The sequence below is a fragment of the Onychostruthus taczanowskii genome, unplaced genomic scaffold, assembly GCF_017590055.1.
Source record: "Onychostruthus taczanowskii isolate IOZ18803 unplaced genomic scaffold, ASM1759005v1 scaffold171, whole genome shotgun sequence".
Lineage (NCBI taxonomy): Eukaryota > Metazoa > Chordata > Aves > Passeriformes > Passeridae > Onychostruthus > Onychostruthus taczanowskii.
The window spans coordinates 542,340-563,584 of NW_024498918.1; the positions used below are offsets into that span (position 1 = coordinate 542,340).

The following is a 21,245-nucleotide window of genomic DNA, read 5'->3' on the forward strand; positions in this document are numbered from 1 at the left end:
ATCAACACAGACGCACAAAGTCACGTTACAGCTCAACGTGGCTCTGTGCCGGGATAACATCTGCCCTCCCTCATTCCCACACTCAACATTTGAGTTCACCCGGGGGCAGGGAGGCAACTCGTGCTGTCCTGTCCAGTATAAACCCTCAGCACAGACAAAGACCTCCCCTCAAGTTCTGAAGTGCCTACAAGCAGCTTATCCATCTCCAAGGGGTTTTGGAGAGTGGATACAGAAATACAAGGCCTTGTATGGCTGGTACTATCCAGTGAACACCTAAACCATCACAGCAATCAGAGGGATCAGGTCATGGAGGTCACATGCAGCATGATACACAGCTGTCTTAACACCCTGGTGATGCTTTGAGGCATCAGTCCACCCCACTTCCCCCCACAAAGCTAAGGTCAGTGCCAACACTAAGTTTTCCAGGCCCTAAGGCTCAGAGCCTCCCCATAGCTGCCCTGCACTGCCTTGTTAGCAACACCTACCAGGTTGCTGTAATGCCACTGCAGTCAACTCCAAAGGCTCCCAGAACATGCCAAGTCTTATGTCCCCTCCTTAAATACAGCTCTGATCAACTGTGGCCAGATGTAATTATCTACATAAAAGGCACTCAAAGCCACGTCTAATGAGAGGATGTATTCATGCCATTAGGCTGAGGTTCCTCCTCCTCTGCTGCTTTCCAGGGCTCAAAAACTTGCCTCACAGTAAGTGGACCAGCAAGAACTTCACCCCATTCCTTGTTACAAAACCTGCCTTTCCCAGGAATGGAAGGAAAAGTCAGGTTTCTCAGTCATTTATCCACAAACGAGCAGAAAACATTTTAACAGGATTTCTTCATTTAACCGAATAGCACACGACAGCTTTATTTGTCTTGGCAAAGGGCTTTGGGGTGAGCAAATGGAGGAGCAAGGGCAGGCCCCATGCCCCAAAACACATCCAGGTCAAGCCCGCAGCTTTACAGGCCGGCATGGGCCTGGGGTGGCTCACACAGCCTCAGCATCCTCCCAGAGGGGTTCCCAGCTGCCCCAAATCACCACAAAGTCACCACCAGGGTTGACACAGCACAGCAAGACACCCCAAGTTCCCATCAAGCCTCTTCTCCTAAAATCTGCCAATGAGCGGCAGTTTTGGAGCCTTCCCGGAGCCTCAGAGTCTGACTTACGGGGGTTGAGACAGCAAAAAGCTGTTCTGACGCGACATTTGTGTCGCGACACAGGCTGCTACGAGCCAGGAGCCCAGATGGTGGTTGTGTGAGCCCTGCCCACGGCACCCCATCCTCATCTGGTAGTCCAGGCTTTTCTCAGGGCGGGACTCAGGAGGGGACTAGACACAAACCATACTAATTGGATAGACAGAGAGTCCTGCAGCCCTACAAAGCTGCAAGCAGCTGTTCAGAACCTCTTGTAAACCACAAAAATAGTTTCATCTACAGAGAATGGATTAAACACCACAAACACCCTTTTCTTCCCTCTGTGCAAAGAGCATTTTCCCCCACTGCGGTCCCAAAACAAAATCCAGCCCTGCAGATCAAACCAGGAAATTTAGCAAACTTTGAGCATGAACAATAGCAGGAGGATTTTCCAGACCTTCAAGCTTGTTTGGCAAGTCCCAGATTATGTAAAGCGCTGCTCTGCCATTGTGAGGGAAGCCATGCCCTGTGTCAGAGCCAGCTGGCACCACACTGCCCACCCAGCACTGCCTGCACCAACAAGGGCAGCAGGGCTTGTGCAACTCCACAGACTCCTTCCCAGGCACTTCCACTGCAGCAGCCACTGCCTTTCATTTTACACCTCATTGTTTTGTGATTAACCATCTTCCCAGGGTCTCGGTTTTCCAACCCATCCTGCCCAGGTGTTTGGTGGCATGGACTGAGTCTCCTTTGTGTCTACAGGGCGGCTTTACCATGCCTGTGCCCAGAGGTGAAGGATCCTTTCCATGATTTAACTAATCCTTGGCTTTTCTGCCAACTGATTCATGCCAGAGGGCTGAAGCTCTTATCGCTGTGCACACATCCTCTGGGAAAACAATACAAGAGCCTGAACTCATTCCACATTCAGCACCCAGCTGGAAAAACCCCTGAGGCAGGCAGGATGGGTACCCGACTCCACGAAAGACCCATGTCCCCTGGAAATGGCCTCGCACATGGTCCCGGTGCATTTACCTAATTAAGACTTAATGAAGTAGGGAGATCAATTGTGAGCCTGGCAGGGGAGCAGATGTGCCCCCTGAACCCGACCATTGCCAAGGAAAGCATACTGCTGTCTCCAGAGTGAATCAGCAGGAAAAGCTCAGGCCGGGATGCTCAGCCCTGCAAATTCCAGACCCCAGTGCTTTCTCAGAGCAGGGATGGAAAATGCTCTGGTCATCAGCAGCCTCTAGTGGGGAGAGACGGGCAGCCGTGGTGGCTGCTTTGGCCAGACCCCAGAGCCCCAGCCAGCCCACCCTCGCTGTTCCCACCAGTTGAGAAAGGGATGGCATGACAAAGTCCCAATATCATGGTATGAGGGACCCGAACCATCATGGCCTCATTGGGATAACCGCTGCGTGAGACTGCTCATCCCTCAGGTGCTGGTCCCACGCTAAACAGGGACAAGCAACTGCAGCCCCTCCTGGGAAATCCCAGCTCAGAGCTCACATAAATCACTGCATGAAGCAAAACTCATAAAAAGGACAACCAAGACATTCCCCTCCTTCCTGGGCAGCTCAGTGAAACACCTCTGGGCTAATGATGGGTAAGTCCGCCCCCTTCCCAAATCACACCTTCAACCACAGTATCCAGCGTGGCCAAGAGCCAATTATGACCCTAAACCTCCAGCCACCACAGCCTCAAGCCTCTTCCTGCAGCTGTGAACACAAAGGTGAAACAGTGCTTAGCAGAGACAGGACAATTCCTGCGCTCTGGGACAGGGACCACCTGCAGCCTGCCTTCCCCTCTGGGGAACAGCTGGGGAGGGAGCTCAGGAAAAATCTTGCTATATAATAAATCAGTGGCATAACTCCAAAGTGCCCTCCTCGGAAAACAGCTGATGTTTTGCCTTTTCTCTGTGAAATCCTTTCCCCACTATTGGCTCCAAAAGGACCGTGCCAGCCTGAGGGACCTGCGGTGTGGAGCAATGCGGCTGCAGGCAATTCCAGCAGCTGCCAGGCTGCGCATCAGGAAGAGGGAGCCTCATCCCAGCAGCACCGCTGCAGATGAGAAGGCACTTTCTCTCCTCAGCAGGTTTCAAGCCCTCTCAGAAAGGCCTGAAGTTGCTCCTAAGCGTGAGGAAAAGCGAAATGAAGGGACAGGAGAGGCCCACATCCACAGAACATGTTGAGCACAATCATGAGAAGCAGTTTCATGCACAGATCAACTTTTTGCTTCTGCTGATTTGCCATTATCATCACAGGCAGAAGCAGCACGTGCCCCACTTTGTTAGAGAAACTGAGGGGCTGCCAGCACCATGAACTGGAGGAGACCCATGTCTACATAGGCCCCGGAACTGGGAGAGGAACTGTACTCGTGGGGGGCAAATTCAGCTGCCTCTTCTCAGAGACAGGCATGGTGCAGCTGCACCACCACAGGCACAGCGGCCATGAGCAGGGCAATGGCTCAGAGGCAAGAGAGCCTCGGTTCTATGTCACCCCAACTTTGGTGCAAGTTACTCCCACGGACTAACCAGGTTACTCTGGCAGAAACAGGACTCAAAAGAGACGTGACTCTGGCTCTCTCCTATAGCTGCATCTGTGCTTCCACTAAACCTCAGGAAGAGAGCACAGGGATGCACCTTGCAAGAACCCAACTTGCTCCCAAGCTCCAGGGCAACTTCTCTCCTAGGAGGCAGCAGAGATTCCCTGCACCATCAACCTTTCCCATGCTGGCCATTTGCTCCAGCTCAGCTGTTCCCACTGCCAGGCAGTGGCAGAGCATGTGTGACACATGACAGTGCCGGGGGCCGATGGTGCACCCCAAACCTGGGCCCTACACACCTCGCACAGCCTGACCTCATGCAGGGCATGTGTGACTGACACCAGCCCCCATACTGCCCGACCCCTGGCTCAGCCTCACAGCCCCACCGCAGCCCCTCCTGCTCACACAAACTGCAGAGCAAATGCTGGTTTTCCCCATGTGGGAGCCGCGGCGTAAGTCAATCCTCGGGCGAGGAGGCGGCTGCCGGCAGCGCCGAGCCAAGGCACACCCCTCCATTGCAACACAGCCCTAAAGATAGTCACTGTCCCCCGCTGTCCCCTGCCATCCCACCAGCCGCTCGGACCCGCCACCGGCACAGCCAATGGCACGGACTAACGAGCAGATTCACCAGAACAGGTTCACCAGCCTCTCGTCCCACCACGACTGCAGGAGGGCGAAATTCAGGAGAGGAAGAGATTGCAGGAACCGCCGGGCACGTCGCACTCGCCTGTGGTTGCAAAATCAGCGCAAAGTGTCCCCGTCGACGAGGGGACGTGAAGACATCGACCCCCCCACGGCGCGGGGAAGTCGATAGGAGGTTTCAGCGCGGCCCCGGCCGGGCCGGGCCAGGGATCGACGGCAGGAGCAGCCCCCGCCGGCCCGCAGCTCTGCCACTGCCGCCTGCTTTGGGAACCGTCCCGGCGGGCACAGACGGTGTCTCGGGAAGAGACCGCGGCCGCCCCGAAGCCACAGGCTGAGCTGCTGCATCTCTGGCACAGCCCCAGCAACACCGAATGCTCCAAGAACCAGAGCTGGACCCAAATGCCAAAGCGGGAGCTGCCACCTCCCAGGAAGGGTCACCAGTGCTGCTGCCGTGACTGTGGGGCGCAGGAGGGACCCTACTCCCCGAGGCTGCACCTGTCAGTTCCTCTCCACTGCACCAGAGGAAACAACAGTATGGGGGGAAACATCCCAGGGCTGGCCACTCCCCGTGAGGCAGGGCCCCATCCACCTCCTGAATCCACTGTGGGTGGCCCTCCACCCCACATCCTCCCCTGCAGCCCCAGCTCAGTCTCTAGGACAACCCTAGTGCACCCCATTCCCCACACACACAGCCTGACCCTACTGGGGATCTCCCCACTCCAGAGCACCTCACTTCCCTTCTGCCCCATAGGCTTCCTGACAGCGCTGCAGGTACTTCCCTAGTCTCCCCCAGCCCCTGAACATCCCCCATTTCTCCATAACCCCTGCTTCATACCTCAGTCACTGTGGGTTCCCCCACACCTAGACTGACATCCCCAGCCCCCCCAAACCCTTGAGCACCCTAAACCACCTCACATCCAGCTTGACCTCTACGGGTGCCCCTGCTTCCCGCAGCCCCAGATCACCCCACATCCGGCCTGACCCCACCGGAGACCCCCTGCTTCATAGTACCCCATGTCCCCTGGCAAGCCCATCACTCCATAAACAGCCTGAGCTCCCATGCGCTCCCACAGCACCACAACTCTTCCTATAACCCCGCGAGCCCATGACCACACTGATCCACCATGGGTCCCTCTAGGGAGCCCCAAATCCTCCAGAACCTGCCTGACCCCCATACTCCCCAAAGCACCCCAGGACCCCCACAGCACCCCCGAACCCCATAACCTGCCTGACCCCTACAGCCGTCACCCTCCCCTCAAAGCCTCTCTCGCCCCATAACAGGCCTGACACCCGAAGAAGTTCACCTGCCCCCGCTCACCGGGGCCGCCACTCCGCTCCGCGCTGCCTCCACCTGCACCACCGGCCCCGCCCCCACCCCTTGACGTCACCACACGAGCCCCGCCCCCATTGGCCGCGCCCACTGGCTGCCGCCCCCGCCCGTCAGAGCGCGGAGGGGGCGGGGCCAACGCGCGCCGCTGCAGTGGGCGGGGCCCGCAGGTGACGAGCGAGGGGTGGGGCCAGGAGATTCCTGCCATTGCTCCCGTGACGTCATAGGCCCAAATTAGGAGAAGGTGGCCCCACGGGTTCCCCCCGCGCCGTGGCAGAGCTCCAAAGCCCCCCAAAACCGGCAGAATCAGGACTTTTGTTGATATTTTTCCTTATTTTCATATCTTCCGAAGTTTTCTTAGGGAAAACCCCGTCCTTGCTGGGGGCTGGAGGAGCCGAGGGCGTCCCCATCCTCAGCCCACCCCAGGAGGCTGCGGCGTGGCCGGAGCCGGTGAGGGCGTCAGGGTCACTGAAGTGCCCCCAAACCCGACCCCATCCCTGGGCCACGCCCGGGTTATCGGTGCCGCGCAGGCGGCGGCTGCGGAGATAAGGCGGAAGAGGGCCCCCGCGAGGACGGGGATGGAGGTGGCGGCAGGATGGAGCTCAGCCCCGGCACCGAGACCTTCGCTGCCGTCTCCGTTGGCTTGGTGGCGGTGGCCTTGCGGTGGCACTGGGTGCCGGGACTGGGCTGGAGTACCCAGCGGACACTCCTGGCGGGTGCTGCCCGGGGTCACGCTCGGAGTCCGCCCAGGAGCCCCGCACGCCCCTGTACCCTGCCCTGGGGACGGGGTGTCCCCATGGGGTGCTTCCTAGTGCCATCTAATGGTCACCGCCCTGGGTACACCGGCGAGGACCGCCAATGTGTGTCCCCCGCTGCCTCTCCCGGGCCTTTGCAGTCCCCGGAGGTGCACGGGCCGGATCCTGCCCCGAGCTCAGAACCTCAGCACCACGCAGCCCAAGCATGACGGGTTTGTTTGTTCCCCCTCATGCGCCCCTCCCTGGAAGCCCTAAGCCTTCCTCGGTGAGGCTGAAGGTTTGGGAGCAGGAAGAACCTCTAGGCCCTTCGGAGCGGGAGAGGGGGGAGCCCCTGCTAATGTGATGAGAGGGGGATGAATCCATAAGCTGTTAAGCCACTGCAAAGCCCCTCGCGTTCTGGCCCTGTTATCACCGACTTCTGTCCACATCTGCTCCCAGGGTTATTTTTAATCTGGTATTAAGGACTTGTGGGTCCTTCAGCAGGCAGAGGGGGGCTCTGCTTGTCCCCCCTCCAAGCTGTGGAGGGAGGAGCTGTGTTCTGAGGGCTGCAGAGGTGTCTGTGAAACACGAACATCAATCCTGCTGCTATTTGGGAACAGGAAAAGAGCTCCCTGTCACTCCCTCCCCTCCAGCACCCAGCCATCAACTCTCCAGAAGGTCCCAGCACTGGGGAAAGGTCAGCAGAGGAACCAGGCAGGAGCCTCACACAAAGGGATGAGTTCAGAGATATAAAAAATAGAGATATTTATTAGCATTGAGTAAAGTGCAACCTCAGGATGGTTTGAGACTCAGCAACTGTATGAATGGCAGGAGAGATGCTCAGAGAGGGGTAACAGCCTGAGCAGGGCTGTACCAATAGGATTCTGGAACTGTACAAGGGCCTTAGAAACAACATCAGATAAATTATTTACAGTACAAATTGATTACAGTAGGGTGTAGACTCATGAGCTGCTGCAGGCCGAGAGAAAGAACAGAGGCTGGGATGGAACTGGTGTGTCAGCAGTCTGGAAATTCAGGGCAGCAGTTGGGGACAGCTGGGAATGTCCCTTGGCATCAGGCTCTAATTTGTAGTAGGAAGATATGGTGAAGTGAAGCCTTGGGGCTACTGCTCCTTCCTGGCTGGAACAGAAATTCTTCATGACTTCCAATGGTGATAGGCAAGGATGACTTAAGAACCAGCATCAGGTCCTGTACCTGGATGTTTCTGCTAAAAATCAGAAGATTTTTCCACACCTGACGACCTTAGCAGTCCCACAAAGCTGCCAATGTGCTGCTGGACATACCACTGGCATTGGCTGCTGGTGGTCTTTCCTGGAGCTGTGGGCTGGCAATGGGGTCCTCTCCTGGCAGAGAGACTCTCCCAGGTCTGTGGCCAGGAGGAAATCCCACTGCTGGAGACACCTGTCCAAGAGCTCCCCATGGCATTGCCCCAGTAACTCCAGATGGGATCTGCTCCATTTACAAATAGGAGAATTTCTCTTGCCAGTACCTTAAAATCTCCAGGGAGACTGGAGCTGAACAGTGTTCCTCCTACTTACAAACATCCAGATCAAAGGCTCCAGAGCTGAAACAATTGCAGCCTCACTGTGCATGTGTGAGCTTGTGGGGTTCAGTCCCTCTCTCACCCCAGAGTCATTTCTGACAAGATTAGGAAGAAATTCCTTCCTGTGATGCTGGTGAAGCCCTGGCACAGATTGCCCAGAAAAGCTGTGGCTGCCCCATCCCTGAAGTGTCCAAGGCCAGATTGTACGGGGCTTGAGGCAGCCTGGGTTAGTGGAAGGTGTCCCTGTCCGTGGCAGGAGGTTGAAATGAGATGAGCTTTAAAGTGCTTTTCAACCCAAACCACTCCATGGTTCTATGAAATGCTCATCAAGGCACTAAAAGCTGCCCAGAGCAGCACCTTCAGGGGACACAGGTCTGGCAGACTGGTCCACCCCCAGTTAATGCTGGAAGTATTCTCAGAATCTGAATCAGGAATTGTGCTCTGGGCTGGAGACAGGTGAGAGCCATATGACTTTGATCCACTCTCCCTTCTGGCCAGCGGGAATACGGACAAGTTTGCAGCTCAAGCCTGTTTCTGGTTCCTTTGTACCACTGTGGGTGGGAGTCAGGGGGCTGGGGCAGCTGGGGCTCCTCCCTCAGCTCGTTGGGAAAACCACAGGGACCACTGGTGTGAACGGTGCTGCTGTGGAAGGCACAGCCCCTCACAGAAAGGGAAGAGGCTGCATTGGCCAGGACGCAGCCACAAAGCACTGCAGAGTCCTCCTGCACTCCTCAGATCTGGCAATACAAGGTTATTGCTGCTCAATCTTGATGTGGTCTCCAATCATCCAACGGTGATACGTGGCCAGGAAGATGTCATTGTCTCGGGGGCAGTCGTAGTGGCAGGAGCACATCTTGATGAACATCATCTTCCTCTGGAAGAAGTCCCCCTCGGGGCAGCGGAACTCCACGTCCATGGTGCTGGTCAGGAACGGGGTGCAGCAGCGCCCGTCCGAGCAGCTGCCACAGAACCGGGGCCGGTAGGAGCGGGTGCTGGTGCATCCCGAAAACTCGAAATGGAGGCTCTGGCGCTGCTTTGGGGTCTGCACACACTTCTTCCCCTTCTAGGGAGAGAGCAGATGAATTACCATGGACATGACAGGAAAGATGCACTGAGGCCTGTGCTCTGACCCCATCGCTGGGCAATGGGACACAGAGGAAATTGAAGCACAGAGCAAACCCTGTGAGCCAGGATCATTCCCAAGGCTGTCCCCAGCATTTGGGGTGCTGTGTCCCCTCTCTTCCAGCACCGTACCTCACCGTACCTTGGTTTTTTCCATGGAGAAGTTGCAGGGCCGGACCATGCAGAGCCGGGTCTCCTTCTCCAGGCGGCACTGGGGGTTGTTGTTGGTCACACGGGTGGAGATGCCCATTCCGCAGCTCCGGGAGCACATGCTCCACTCTGTGGTCTGCACCAGGCAGTTCTCCTGCAGGTTGTTCAGCTCCGGCTTGTGAGCTGGATCCTCCCTGAAAACTGAGCCATGAAGAAGAGACACAAAGCAAGGCTCAGGGCTTTGGACGAAGAGTGGTAGCTCCGTGGCTGCTCCCAACTCAGTTTAACACTTCAGGATCATCAGCAAAGGTCTGGCCCATCCCATGAGATGCTTGGCCTCTCAGCAGGAAGGGGATGCAGGTGGGCAGGGGCCATTTCCTACATAGCCCAGCTTCAGACAGGTCTGCTGTGACACTTCAGGACACAGGAGCTTTCCCATAGCACCACTGAGGTTTCACTTTGTATTGGGTCTGGCTGAGCTGGAGCTGATGTTCCCAGAGCACCACTCCAGCACTGTGCTCTGCAGTGGGAGCTGGAGAGGTGTTGGTAACACACCAGTGTTTTTGGCTACTGCTGGGCAGGGTTGGCACCGCATCAGTGATACTTCTCCAACATTCTCCCCGCAATCAAGGGGCTGGGAGTGGGCAAGTTCCTGGGAGTGGACACAGTCAAGACAGCTGACCCAAATTCACCACAGGGATATTCCAGGCAACTGCTCCACGTGCTGAAGCCCTGCTGCCCGGGAAGTGGCTGGACACCACTTGATGATGGGAAGTAAGGAATAAATCTATTTTTTTCTCTTTGCTTGTGCACATGCAAACTTTCACTTTTGCTTTAGTAAACTGCCTTATCTCAACCTACAAGTCACTTTCCATTTATTTTCTCCCCTTTGTCCAGCTGGGAAGGAGAGTGATAGAGCAGCTGAGTAGGTTAGACCTAGTGTTTAGCTCTGGAACCCAACACTTGGTATTCACCCAATCATGATGATGCATAAAGCCACCACCAGCCCCAAACCAGCCAGTGCTCCAGATCCAGCCCTCTTCCCCAGCAAACAGCTCCTGCCCCCATCCCATGTTCCCCACTGACCTGCCATGGCTGTTCCAAAGCGGTTATCCTCGCTGCCCTCCTCACAGACCCACTCCTCACAGCACTTGTTGTGGAACTTCACCCTCCGGGGGTTGGGGCACTCCGGGGACGGCAGGCGCAGGTCATCGGAGCAGAGTGGGATGCAGCCGATGGCCCCGTCCATGCAGATGCACTGCAGCTTGCACGTGGGCTGGAAGCTCTCCCCGTTGAGGTAGATCTTGCCCAGCAGGTCACATGTCACACCCTCATGAGCTGGGGGAGGAAGAGGAGGAGAAGGAGGAGTAAGCAGAAGGCTGAAACCCTGCCTTGGGGACACAGAGCTCCTGAGGAGGGACAGAGCCCCTCCCCTGCTCTGCCATCCCAGTGCTGGATATATCATATTTGCCTCCCTGGACCCAAGGCTATTCCTGATACTGATTTTTCAGAAGTGCTGGTCCTCCCAAAACTCTCTAGAAAAATATTGTTTCTACTTGGATGAACTACTAAGTATGATTTTGTCTTTAGTGCCTGTAAAAAACCTATTTCTCTGTCAGAGTTCTTCCCAACCAGCTCGGAGTAACTGCTCAGTGGTGCTGTGCGACACATGTGTGACACATTCCTAACATGGCATGTGAGCATGGCTTTGCTCCTCGATTCTCCTGGGATACCAATGGGCAACGCTCTTCTAAGAATGGCTGGTTCCCCCATGCAAATGGTACCTACAAATGAAAATGACACTTTGGGCTCATGACCTTTTTGGCCCCTCTGTGATGCACAAATCTCTTCCTCCTTCCAGCCCCAATTTTTTCCAGTTCTCTCCTTTCTGATCTCTGGATCTCTCATCTCCAGACCTCCTACCAGTCTCTGTCTCCTTCCCAATAAAACTTAAATGGGCAAAAAAAAGGAAACTCAACAATATCGGACACAGAGCAGCAACCTTTACTCTGCAGGCGCAACAACGCTCTCAAGTTCTTATGACTGCATTAGCCAGAACTTTCCCAGTGGAAGATTTCCTGCAGAAATCTCTTACCTGATTAAGATCAAGAATGTTTTCAAGAAGAACCAACTGAACAATTTGAAGATTTCCTTTATGCTCAACCAAAATACTTGTGGGATAGTATCCATAGAGGGAAGCATTTTGCTCTGGTAATTATTTTGATACTATAAAGATCAAGATGAAATATTTTGATAGAATGGAAAGTTTCGACACAGCCAAATAAGTATTCTAAATAAGTCATGGAAAGTTTTGAGGTTTAAAAAAAATACTTATATATATGTATATATATATATAATTTTTTTTAATTGTTTAATATATTTTTTCTCTTAGCCTGAAATTAAATGTTAAATCTCAGAGTTTTCACAGGACAGAGATCTTGATTTTGGACAGTTTTCAGCAGCTGCTGTTTTCTGCAATCCTGAACCTTAAAAAAAAAAAAAAAATTAAAAATCCATGCAAACCTCTATGGGGAAGTTACCAAAAGGAGAGATTTTTGACTGCTTGTGGAGGCTTCCCAGGAAACCTTATCTGTTTTCCCATAAGGCCTGCTCCCCTGGGGGACACTGTTTTAGACAGAAAGTGTTTGAATCAAACATGGAGTAAGAATCTCTTTTCATCCCATCCCTATCCCTTGAGGGGACACAAATCCTTCTGGACTGTTCCTATCAAGACGTGCATTTCATCTTGCAACTCTTTACAATGTCATTGGGACAGAAATATTCCTGTGCTCGAACTCTGACATTTGAAAATCTCACTTTTTCCATCAAAGTGGAAGCCATCCATCCACCCTCCCTCTATACAACCATTCATACTTATTTTTAAACACTCTTTTCCATCCCAGTGAGCGGATCATGCTGTTCCCTCTCCTCCCTCCCCTCCCAAAGAACAGCAGCCTGCTCCAGGGGTTGATTGTGTTTTCCAAACTCAGTCGCTCTGTTGTGCCCTTCATTACCCTTCAAGACCTCCCTTTCCCACTGACCTGCTCCCATTAAGGCTCTAAAAGACAGCACCCATTAAGTGATCCAGCTCTCCATTCCCTGGCTCTGCCTGGCACCACCCACGCCCAAACACCAAGTCCAGCCAAGGAGACTTTTGCCCTTTTCCTCAGGGGATATGGCACCGCTGAAAGAGCTGCTCTATAAAGCTCTACAGCTCCCTGCACGCCCTATCACCTGCAGGACCCCTACTTTAGATTTACTACAGGATCCTCTCTACCTTTCTGATACTCCGAGATCTCTGCAGGAAGGAAAGGATTCCTCTGAAATATGTGGAATGTGATAACATTACACAAATATAAAATAAGTTTCCCTCTAATGGTTCCCTTCCCATCTCTCCCAATACAGCCTACAGACTGATCTCAACTGAGACACTTTTCCCATGACACCTCAGCTCCTTTCTCCTTCCAGCACATCTGCTTATTTGGATAAACTTAAGTCAAAACATTGATCCTTCCTTTCCTCTGATTCACTCCTCCAGCTTCCTTCACTGCCTCAAAAATCCCCCATCTTCCAACAGATCCATGTGGACATCATAGAAACATCACCCAAGGATATTATGGCCCAAATCCTCAGCCCATTTTAGAAATAAATCCTGGCCTGTGTTCACTGCAGTTTCTGCTGTGAAAAGCTTAATTTCTTATTTAAAATCAGGAAGGACAGTTGTGTCTGCAAGTCTGATTTCCTCCACAGCAGGATCTGGGACTCTCTCTCCAAAATGTTTGGATCAAACCTGGATGTCTGGTGAATACAAAGCACCTTTATTAGAAGGATTTCAAGGCTTCATGGAGAGATTTTGAAATGGTGTCTCCCACATTCCTAAGGAAATTGTTCCTGTGATTTTGCTACCTTTCCTCCACAAACAGACACCTCAACCCCATTTGGAATGAGGCAGCATGGAGCTCACACCTGCTGGATGTCATCACACCTATGTTTGCCTTATTAAGCTTCAATCCTCAGCTCTCAGGTGTCTCAATATCTGCAGAAAGTACCAGGAGCTCACATGGCTTCCAAAAATCCCCAAAATTGGGGAAAGAAAATGAAGCAACTTGTAAAAACTTCCTGAAGGAACAAACACCAACAAGTTAGACTCATTTAGACAAGGGCTAGGGATAAACAGGATATTGAGACTAAATTCTTCCCTGTGAGGCTGTTGAGGCCCTGGCACAGGGTGCCCAGAGAAGCTGTGTCTGCCCCATTCCTGGAAGTGTCCAAGGCCAGGCTGAACGAGGCTTGGAGCAAACTGGGACAGTGGAAGGTGTCCCCACCCATGGCAGGGTGTGGCTCAAGAAGAGCTTTAAGATCCTTTCCAAGCTAAACCATTCCATGATACTGTCTCTGGTTGGTGCTGGATCATTTCCAGAGACATCCAGTGTTGTGGCCAAACATTTCCCTAAGTACTCACAATAAACTGCCAACTCTTAGGTCTTCCTGATTATTCTGAAAAGCTCGAATTTAAGAAAAAAAATGTCAGCTCCTGTCAGAGATGGGGCAGAGGAGTCTTGTTTTTAAACAAAGACCAGGAGGTTGCAGAAATACTTTATTTTCCTCTAGAGCAAAACAATTTCTGCTTGCTTCAGAAGGAACTACTAAAAAAAAAAAAAATCTTTTTTTAGCTGAAAAGAGGTGTCACAACAGAAAGCAGTTTCTGCATTTGCATTACCTGACTCTGGAATTCTCATGTTCCACACAGACACAATGTGGTGAAGCAGCTGTTCAGCTCTTCCCACCCACGTGCTATGACCAGAAATATGCTTTGCCTCTTGCATAGGAGCAGCCAAGTACAGAACACCCATCCCTGGCACAAGGCAGAGGGATTTGGGGTAGGATATTCCAAGGAAAAGTACTTTCAGTAAGAGCTCAGACTGCTGATATCTGCCCAAAAGGTAGAGGATGTCCCCTGAGGATGTCACAGAAGAGAGGAGAGTCCTACAGCCCCACTCATGCCTCGCTGGAGCTGTGAGAAGCCAGCTGTGTGTGTGCCAGGGGATCTGCTGTTCCCAGGGCTGGCACTGATCTCCCAGCAGGACACTGGATGAAGCACCAAGGAAATTCTGATGGGTGTTCTGGGGAGGCACCACACAAAAAACACACAGGGACAGAACCTGCAGCTCTCACCTAAGCAGATCCCACTGCCTCTGTTGATTTTTGAGAAGTCACAGTAGAGTCCCTTGTGATGGTCACAGGGCTTGTGCAAGGAGCAGAGCTCGCCCAGCTGCTGGGCACACACCTTGCAGCAGCCACAGGCATCCCACACGTGGCTGGTACCCGCAGGGCACTGCAGAGCCTGGGAGGGACACTGGCATGGGAACGTGCAGGCCTGTGATTCTACCTGGAAGGCAAAAAGCCATGGAGAGAATGAGTCCATTGCAAGGCAGCCAGACAGGGAGAGGAAAAACATGGCTCTGCTGCAAGCACAGATACCCCAGAAGAGAGGGGGAGCAGCCCTGCTGCAGAGGGGTATATGCAGCTCCCAATGACTTGCAGGACTCATGTTTTCCTCGTTCCTGTTTCATCTGGAGGTTAAGGGAGAAAAAGAAAAAAGATGCCTCTTGGAAGGAGATCCAAAACAAACAGGACAAGCGGTAGCTCAGAGTCCCCTGCACTGCTCACCCTCCCTGGAAGCAATAAAGTAGTAATCATTAACAGCAAGGAATTCCAGCTTTTACACAGGACAACCATCAAAGCCTCTGCACCAGCGTCAGGCCCAGTGGAAGCTGAAAACGCAATGTGCACAGCAACAGGACTTGCCCAAAGCCAGGCAGTGGGACTGTGGGGATGCTGAAAACCAACCCAGAAGCTGGCAATTTTCATTTTATCCCCTGCATCTCATGTTTTCTTCCTTATTACATGTGCCCTCTCCTTTCCATTTTCCAAGGAACACAGCATAAGCAACCTTCCCTGGGACCTTGTGAGTGCACAGATGCCCCCCTTTGGCAGCACTTCACTGAACAGCCCTTGAAAGCCACCCTTGGCTTCATGACACTTCAGACAACAGAGACCAGGCTACAGCTGAAGCAGGATTACCTGCTTTGGAAAACCCAGATGGGTCCAGCATCCCAGTCAATGAGTGTGTGCCACCCCTGTCCTGCATCAGCTCAGAGCAAGAGCACCAGCTCAGCTCTAGCTGTGCCCAGATTTGGGCAAGATGTAACACCCTGACTGTGAACAGTGCAGAACATGTGGTCTCTAGAGATCCTCTGAAACCTCCTCAGAAACATCACTGCCAGCTCCAGCCTGCTTTACTGTTCAGAACCCACCCATCCACACTCCCCCTTGCCCCACTCCATGCACCACTCCACTATTCTGGACACGGCTCAGCTCCCACCCAGGGCTGACACAACCCTGGCACGTGAATGATGCCACCAAAACACTCTGCAATGCTATGAGCAGGGTGGAGAGGGAAGCATACAATGAGGCAGACCCCTCACAGCTCTGCTGTCACCCCAGGAGAGCAGCAGCTGAGCTGATAATAGCCTTGGGGACAGCAGGGAGGGAGGGACACACCTTGACCAGGTCAAAAAGTATATCTCTATCTCGTTATGGGTCTGTTTGCACTTGTCAGATCCCATCCAGCCCTCACCTGTGAAATAGCTTCCTTGGATATTGTGTCTGTCACCAGTCAGAGTAGGAAAACTTTTCCAGCTGTTTTGACTGTTGCTCTGACTTTAGTTCATGTGGGGTGAGAATGTGCCAATCTTTGTACAGCTATGTCACCAATACAGCACTGTGGGACTGGGATTGGGCTAAAAATTCCCTCAAAGTCATGGAATATCTCAAGTAGGGAGGGACCCACAAGGATCATGGAGTACCACCCCTGTCCCTGCACAGGCACCCCAACAACCCTACTCTGTGCCTGAGAGTTTTCCAAACACTCCTGGAGCTCTGGCAGCCTTGGGCTATGCCCCATTCCCTGGGGAGCCTGCCCAGCACCATCCAGGGGAAGAACCTTTTCCTAATATCCATCTAAACCACTCCTGAAAGAGCTCCAGCCATTCCCTCTGGTGGTCCCAAGGGGTGAGTCTTTCCAGAGTCTTCCTGCTCAGCAGGAATCAGCATAATTCTCCTGGATAACTCCTAGCACTAAGAATTTTGGAAACAAGCCTCTCCAGCCTGCAGCCCAGCTGTTCCCAGCCAACTGACCTGGAGCCACTCACCAGAACCTGGCATGTCCCAGGAATCAATTCCCAGCTGCTGAAGTGCATTAAAAGAACTAAAAATACAGAAATCTTCCCTATTTTTTTCTAGTTCCAGCTGCTGGAGCTGCCAAGGAACATGTTATTCAGTCCCAGATGAGTTGGAGTGGGTGCATGAGATCACTCAAGAGAAAAAGCATTCCTAACATGGGATCTATATTAAGATGTAATCCATGCACTTAAGAAAAAATAATGATAACAAGCATTTTCCAATGCAGTGTCAGCCACAGGCCATAGAAAGAAACACTCCCAAAATAGCTCTCCTGCTGAAATGCAAACCCAACCAAGCTCTCTGGGGATAAGAGAATGCAACAGCTTTAAAACTATCTGAGTTGTCTCAGCTCTAGAAATGTCCAAGACTAGGCTGGACAGGGCTTGGAGCAACCTGGTCCAGTGGAAGGTGTCCCTGCCCATGATGGGGGGATAGGACTGAATGATCTTCAAGATCCCTTCCAACCCAAACCATTCCATGATTCTACAATTCTGTATTTTTTCTTTCCACCCTCATTAACCATTGCTGGCACTAGTTATTTCCTTAATAACACACCCACATAAACTAGCCCACCTGGTTTTACCTTCTGTCACAGCAGCTTCACTTTCTCATTGTATCACAGCTGCTTTTCAGCAGGAGAACATCTGGATTCAGATCTGTTGTATCAGAGACCAGCTGGTAACCCTGCACCCACCTATGCTGTACCTCAGCTCCCCCAGCCATCAGCTCAAAAGCCCAATTCATCATGATTTTCAGGACCCTTCTAAATACTCCCAGATGCTCCCACCAGTTGCTCAGATGTGTCTCCCTCCATTGCCCAGGAGGTGTTGGGGCTCCTGTTTGCTGGTTTTATTGCTTAACAAAGCAATAAATAATAAAGCCCGAGCTATTTATAATTCCTGATGCTCTCCTAGGCTTGGTAGAGGAGGGAATGAGCTGGAATGGGGTTTGGCTCACACACACCCAACAGCCAGAGCACTGAAAAACTGCCTGGCTAGGGAGGCTCTCAAGTGGGGAATAGCGGGGAAAAAGTCAATGTTCAACCAACTTCCTTGAGCCCTCCATTACTGAATTTTCTTTCAGAGAGGCTGAATAGTGGATTATATTGGTTTTGCATGGAGCACCCTTCACCCTGCATTCTTCCCAAGAGCTTCTTCTCATTCTTCTGCCCAAAGAACTGTGCTAAAACTGCCCCAAAGAACTGTTCCCAAGAACTGCCAGGATTGGAATTCAGGGCTTTGTTGCAGACCCAAAAGTAACACAAAGCCCAGCACTTACACATAACCTGCCACTCACCTGGGTCCAGAGGGATTCAGCTCAGAGAATCCCGTTTATAATTGTAAGCTATAATTATAGCTTATAATTTATAATTATAAGCTATCATTTTTTATCTTCAACTCCCTGAACTCTCACAAGCCAGTTCTGGGAAAACTTGTCTAGTTTCCTCACTCTCTGACCAGGCTTTCACATCCACACCTCTGCAGAAAGGGTTGCCCCAAAACTCACTTCTACCTTCACTGGGCGTGCTCCTGACTTCAAGTTCACTACAACCTCGACCTGGCTTCTGTTGAGGTTTGCAGAGCATTTCTGTGAACTCTGAGAGCAGCAGAACAGAACAAGAGATCAAGGCCATGGATTTCAGAAGGTTCTAAAGCCTGGAATGTTGGCTCTCCTGGCTTTTCTGACAGCTCTTGCATCCATCACAAACACTGTGTGTGAAGCTGTGGGACCTCCAGAACCCCTGAGTAATGGCCAAGCCCTGCCAAAAGTGCCAACACTCAGACCAGAGGATTCCCCTGCTCTGCTCCACTCCATTGTGTTCTCCACCTCTGACTCCCCAGAGCTGTCTGCTCAGCTGACAAGCCAGAACAAGCTCCCTCCCAACTGTCAGAACCAAACCCAGTTACCTGCATGTAAGAAAAACTGAGAATGTTCTTCCTGCTTCATATTTACATAAAACCTCTTTCCCTGCACCCTTTGGAGGGCATGAGTGCTGCAATATGAGCTCCCATCACTGCAGCAGGTCTGTGGCACTGTCTGGATTTCTCATTCCTGACTAATGTCCACAGGAGCCCGGGGAACCAGCTAAGGTAGCCAAACCAAAGAGGATGTTTTAAAATATGTTTGGTCTCATGACTGCACTCAGAGGGCAGGAAAAGGTGAATTTTCAGCTGAGCTGGGTGTTTGCAAAGAGCTTTGGGAGCCAGAGGTTAATGCTGCATGGTAGAGGTGATATAATAAACACTCAGCTGGTTCTTTAAGTGCTCCAAGACTAAGCAGCCAAAACACAGCTATTCATCCTTCAAACTCCAAATGACTGTAGATAACCCCTGCTCTCTCTCCATCTCAGGCTCTAAAGATGCCTTCCTACAGCTGCTGCAGCACATTGTAAAACAGCTCCTTTGGAGAGACAAGAACCAGGGACCCCCTTCACAGACAGAGCATGGGGATACAGACACCGGCCCAGGACGAGCCTAAACACAACTCACAGTAATCCTGGAGCTACTCTCACCTCTGAACAACACAGGAGAGAGATTCAGAAGTAACAGCTCTCATTTTCTGCCTTAATCCACAAAGCATCAGAGAATCATTAAGGTTGGAAAAGACATCAAAGGTCATTGAATCCAACCTAATGCTCAAAGAAAGTCAAAAGTCACATTTCTGAGCATTTGGCATTGAGGTTTAAGGAAAATCACCTATCTTAGAGTGGTGACCAAGAGTCACAGTGGTGGGATTGCTTGTTATTGTTTACATGAGCTACATGGTGCAGCCACAGCTGAGCCAGAGTAAGAATCAAGACGCCCACCCTAAATGGCAGCTGTTTCCCTTAGATTGCAGCCCAGTTCATGTTCTTGGCAGGAAAGGGACTGGCACACACTAAGTACTGCTAGGAGCAGTCCAACAGACCTCACCAACCAGGAGCTGCTTGCCTCTCTCACCACAAGCCCTGCAAGGGGTTCTGTGAACCCAGTTTCATTGAGCCACAAAGCACTTACAGCAATTTAATGATGGCAGTGACATTCCTGATGCTGCTGACATGAGAACAGCGCTCAAATGTCCTAAGAGGAATCAGCTGCTCTCTCAAGAACTTGTATTAACAGGAAAACAGGCACAAATCCTGCTCTGGAGCTGATGCAGTCTAATTTTCCCCTCAGGATCACTGCTTTTGGGACCACATGAGTGGATTCAGTGCCAGCTGGGGAAGGATGGTGATGGTAAGGAATCGGGATATGAGACTGTTACTCTTTGCAATGACAAACTCACTGATTTCCCCTTCCTCTGCTCTCTTCTCCAGCTTCTAGACCAGAGCTGATTTCTGGCTTCCAGGAGTAGGAGGAAACAAAACCCATCCCATGTGCCAGGAGCCCTGAGACCCGTGGACGACACACGTTACACGGAGCAGCCCCCAGTGGGATTTAGTTACCCAGGACGTTTGCATCACTCTGCTCCCAGCCCAGCTTCCCTCGGAAACTCAGGAGCAGTGGCAGCCAGGAAGAGTCTCTCAGCCCAAAGCCCTCCCATGCATCGAAGCAAGAAGCAGCAGTGCCGAGGCAGAGCTGCTGCAGGGCCGTACGTACCCAGCCAGCGGCAAGGAGGAGTAGGAGCAGGGTCCGGGTCACCGTCTGCAGGTTACCAGGCATCCCGAGCACTGCCAAGGGCAGGGATCAGGCTGCCGGCCACCCCGTGCCACCCCTTCGGAGTTTCCCGTCTCTCTGGAGCAAGCTGCACATCAGCTTCTCTTTAAATATCCTCTGGAAGGGGCGGGCCCCGCGCTGCGTGACAGGCTGGAACCGAGCCCCAAAGGGTGCAACAAAAAATGCCCAAATTCCAGGGAACGCGGGTGGATTCCTGCGGCTCCGGCGGTTACAGGGCTGCCACCGCTGCCTGCAGCTTAGTTACTTTCCAGGTGGGTAAATCAAACCCCAGTAAAAGCAGGATTATTATTTTTAAATTTTTCCTCTTTCTACCTCCGATTATGAAGCTTGGCACGGCTTTCCTGCCACAGACCCCCTTTGTCTATCAGCAGCCGCTCCTTTTCGGCTGCAAGAGCTGAGGAGTGATCCAACAGAGATTTGTGGTGTTCAGAGTCTGAGCAGGAGGGAGGGATGGGTCGTTCGGAGCTGTCAGGTGCAGGTCCGGCTGTGCATCACCTGTCAGCTCCGGGGAATGAAAGTTTCATGATTAGAACTCCTGCATGAGATGCTGCGTATTTTACAAGGCAATGAAAAGCTCCTGGATGAAAGTTTTTCATAAAGGGCAGCAGTTCCCCAAACTGCTTTGGGATGGATGCGGGATCACATCTTTATTTCGGGTCATAATCCTTTCTGCTTGCTGCTGAAATACAGCACCAGGCTTGTGCACAGCCAGCATGTCAGACCTTTAGAACCTGAAAAAGTTGGGTTTTTTGTGTTAAAGAGTTTTGTTTATTCCCGAAGAGCAAGCAGAGCACTGCCACGGCAGGAGGAGTGCAGCAGAGGGCACTCTTAGTCCTTGCTGGCCAGGGTGGGACACAGCAGCTGGGTATTGGACAGGAGCCTCTGTACATATGGAGTGACTTGAGAAAGCTGGAGACAGGGTCAGGAAGCTTTCCCAGGGAGACGTGGTGCAAGGGATGGTACCTTCTTTGGGCCAATACAAAGTCGGGCCGAGAGCCCAGGCACTGTGCAATGCAACCCCAGCATATCCCCGTACCAGCTGAGTGCTGGGTAACAGGACAGAAGGTGGAAAAAACCACAGGGAGTGCGTAGTGGGATATTTAAATTCAGCCTCCTTCCTTCCTGCCTCCAGGGT

The 21,245-nt window shown here is 52.2% G+C and overlaps 2 protein-coding genes across 25 annotated transcripts in view; both read right to left on the reverse strand.

The window, feature by feature from the left end:
• Positions 1-5,778, reverse strand: part of EPB41 (erythrocyte membrane protein band 4.1) — a 94,048-nt gene extending 88,270 nt beyond the window's left edge. For 16 of the 24 annotated variants that reach the window (XM_041400069.1, XM_041400062.1, XM_041400061.1 and 13 more), the window contains exon 1: positions 5,631-5,777. The gene's annotated coding sequence lies outside the window, so the exon portion shown is untranslated. Of the gene's footprint in view, positions 1-5,630 lie in introns of all 24 variants that reach the window. The other 8 variants (XM_041400075.1, XM_041400051.1, XM_041400068.1 and 5 more) reach the window with 3 other exon arrangements.
• A 977-nt stretch (positions 5,779-6,755) lies between these two features.
• LOC121333597 (CCN family member 2-like) lies at positions 6,756-20,160 on the reverse strand. The gene is made up of 5 exons (XM_041400110.1): positions 20,033-20,160; positions 14,385-14,598; positions 10,296-10,547; positions 9,202-9,410; positions 6,756-9,000 (listed from the first exon to the last, which is right to left on the reverse strand). Exons 1-5 carry the CDS (start codon positions 20,093-20,095, stop codon positions 8,689-8,691), a joined length of 1,050 nt encoding a protein of 349 aa, XP_041256044.1. The 5' UTR covers positions 20,096-20,160; the 3' UTR covers positions 6,756-8,688.
• Positions 20,161-21,245: the final 1,085 nt, after the last annotated feature.